We start from the raw sequence: 1,823 nt of genomic DNA, 5'->3' as shown, positions 1-1,823 counted from the left end.
GACGGTGCCGTCTGTAGGCCATCGGTGGGGGAGGGGGGGTGCAGGACTGGGCAGCGTTTTGTTCTGTTGTTTGTGGGGTCGCCGTGAGTTGGGGGCAGCTGACAGCAGCGAGGTGCCTCTGTGTCACTGTTTCACGCACAGACCCACTTTCTTGTTCCCAGCCTCTGCGGACCACCTGCACCTGCCGCCAACCCCACCCAGCAGCCAGAGCAGTGACTCGGAGGGCAGCCTGAGCCCCAGCCCACGCCTGCACCCCTTCAGCCTGCCGCAGACCGCCAGCCCTGCCCGGGCCGGGACGCGGGCACCCTCCTCCCTCTCCAGCTCGCCCCTCCTCACTGCCCCACACGTGAGTATCTGGCTGGCAGGTGACAGGAGCCCGATCCACTCTGTGACCTGGATCTTGGGGCCGGGCCCCCAGGCAATTTGTTACCTCGTGAGGGTCTTGCTGGTCAGTTGCATGGTCGTGAAAACTGCCGGCCATCTCTCCGTGCCACCACAGTGCTCGTCCTTCCCTCTGCGCCCCTTCAGTGTTTAGTCAAACGTTTTATTTCCTGTAGCTGTAAGTACAAGGAACAAAATGCTGGCATTTGGATTTGGGTTTTCTCTCCTCAAAGTGACCAATATTTGCCATTATTTTAGGGCAATAAAATAATGACCTATAGTGGAAAATGACAGTTAATTTCACGATAAGCAGTCTGACAAGTTTTAAAGTTGGGTGTAAAACATGCCCAGGCCAGAAGGCCTTGTTCCCCTCCCTTTCACCTGTGGCCCTGCTCTTGACCCACAGGCTCAGGTCGGACCTCATCAGCCATCATTCCTCCCTCACAGATCTTAGGGCACTGGTTCCCAATAAAAATAAACCAGAAAAACAAACCCACCGCCGCTGAATGGATTCCAACTCATAGCGACCCACATGGGCTTTTCAAGGCTGTCAGTCTGCCAAGTGCCTGACCCACTGTGCCACCAGAGCTCCTTAAATAAAAAATGCGGATGGATAATTCACTATTTTATTGTTTGAAAGAGTGAATCGAGTGCTGTGAGGTCTCAGAAAACTACAGTATGAGAGTCGACTTTAGTGAAAGTCCAGTGTCATAGACAACGATGTTACCTGAGATGAGGTGCTTCAAAGTCCGTACAAACTACAGAGGATCTCTGGTGGCGCAGTGCCTAAGGCATTTGAGTGCTAACCAGAAGGTTGGCGGTTCCAATCCACCAGCCGCTCCGTGAAAGAAAGATCAGGCAGTCTGCTTCCGTTAAGATTTGCCGCCTCGGAAACCCAGTGGGGTCGCTATGAGTCAGAATCAACTCGATGGCAGTGAGTTTGGTTGTTTGGTTTTGGTACAAGCTACATGTCCCTGAAGTGGTTTTGAAAGTTTGAATTCAGTCTGTCCCAGAAAGTTCCAGAACAGTGGTCATGTGATTACGTGTCACCATCACCAAGGACAAGGGCCTGTGCTGTTTCCACTGTCCCTTCCTCGTCTCGGAGCCGACTTCTCCCCTCCTCCTATCTGTGTGCATAGTCGGTCCACTCCACACGGCACCTGTGGCGTGATCTACCCGGGCCACCAACAGCTCTTGTGCGTCCTGTGGGCATCGGCCCTCACACCTCCGCACCATGCGTGCCCAGCCCTCTGCTGCTCGTAGAGCCCCGTCCTGTTGGAAGCAGAGGGACACCCCCCATTGATGTCACAAAGCACCACCCTAGTTTCCAGTGCCCTCTGCCTCTTGAGGTCCCTCACCCCATATTTCCAGAGCCCCACTTCAAGGGCCTCTCCTCCCCGAGCTGTCCCACACAGCCTCGTAGGTGTTCTCTTTCTGAAGCT

The 1,823-nt window shown here is 54.5% G+C and overlaps 1 protein-coding gene across 1 annotated transcript in view; it reads left to right on the top strand.

Moving 5' to 3' along the window:
• CREB3L2 (cAMP responsive element binding protein 3 like 2) overlaps nt 1-1,823 on the top strand; it is a 108,790-nt gene that overhangs the window by 87,641 nt on the left and 19,326 nt on the right. The window contains exon 5 of the mRNA XM_007953795.1: nt 162-346. Within this exon, the coding sequence (XP_007951986.1) occupies nt 162-346 (185 nt within the window). The remainder of the gene's footprint in view (nt 1-161; nt 347-1,823) is intronic.

This window comes from Orycteropus afer, unplaced genomic scaffold (genome assembly GCF_000298275.1).
Source record: "Orycteropus afer afer isolate SDZICR_OR568_19922 unplaced genomic scaffold, OryAfe1.0 scaffold00413, whole genome shotgun sequence".
Classification (NCBI taxonomy): Eukaryota; Metazoa; Chordata; class Mammalia; order Tubulidentata; family Orycteropodidae; genus Orycteropus; species Orycteropus afer.
This window is presented reverse-complemented; position numbering and strand designations above follow the sequence as displayed.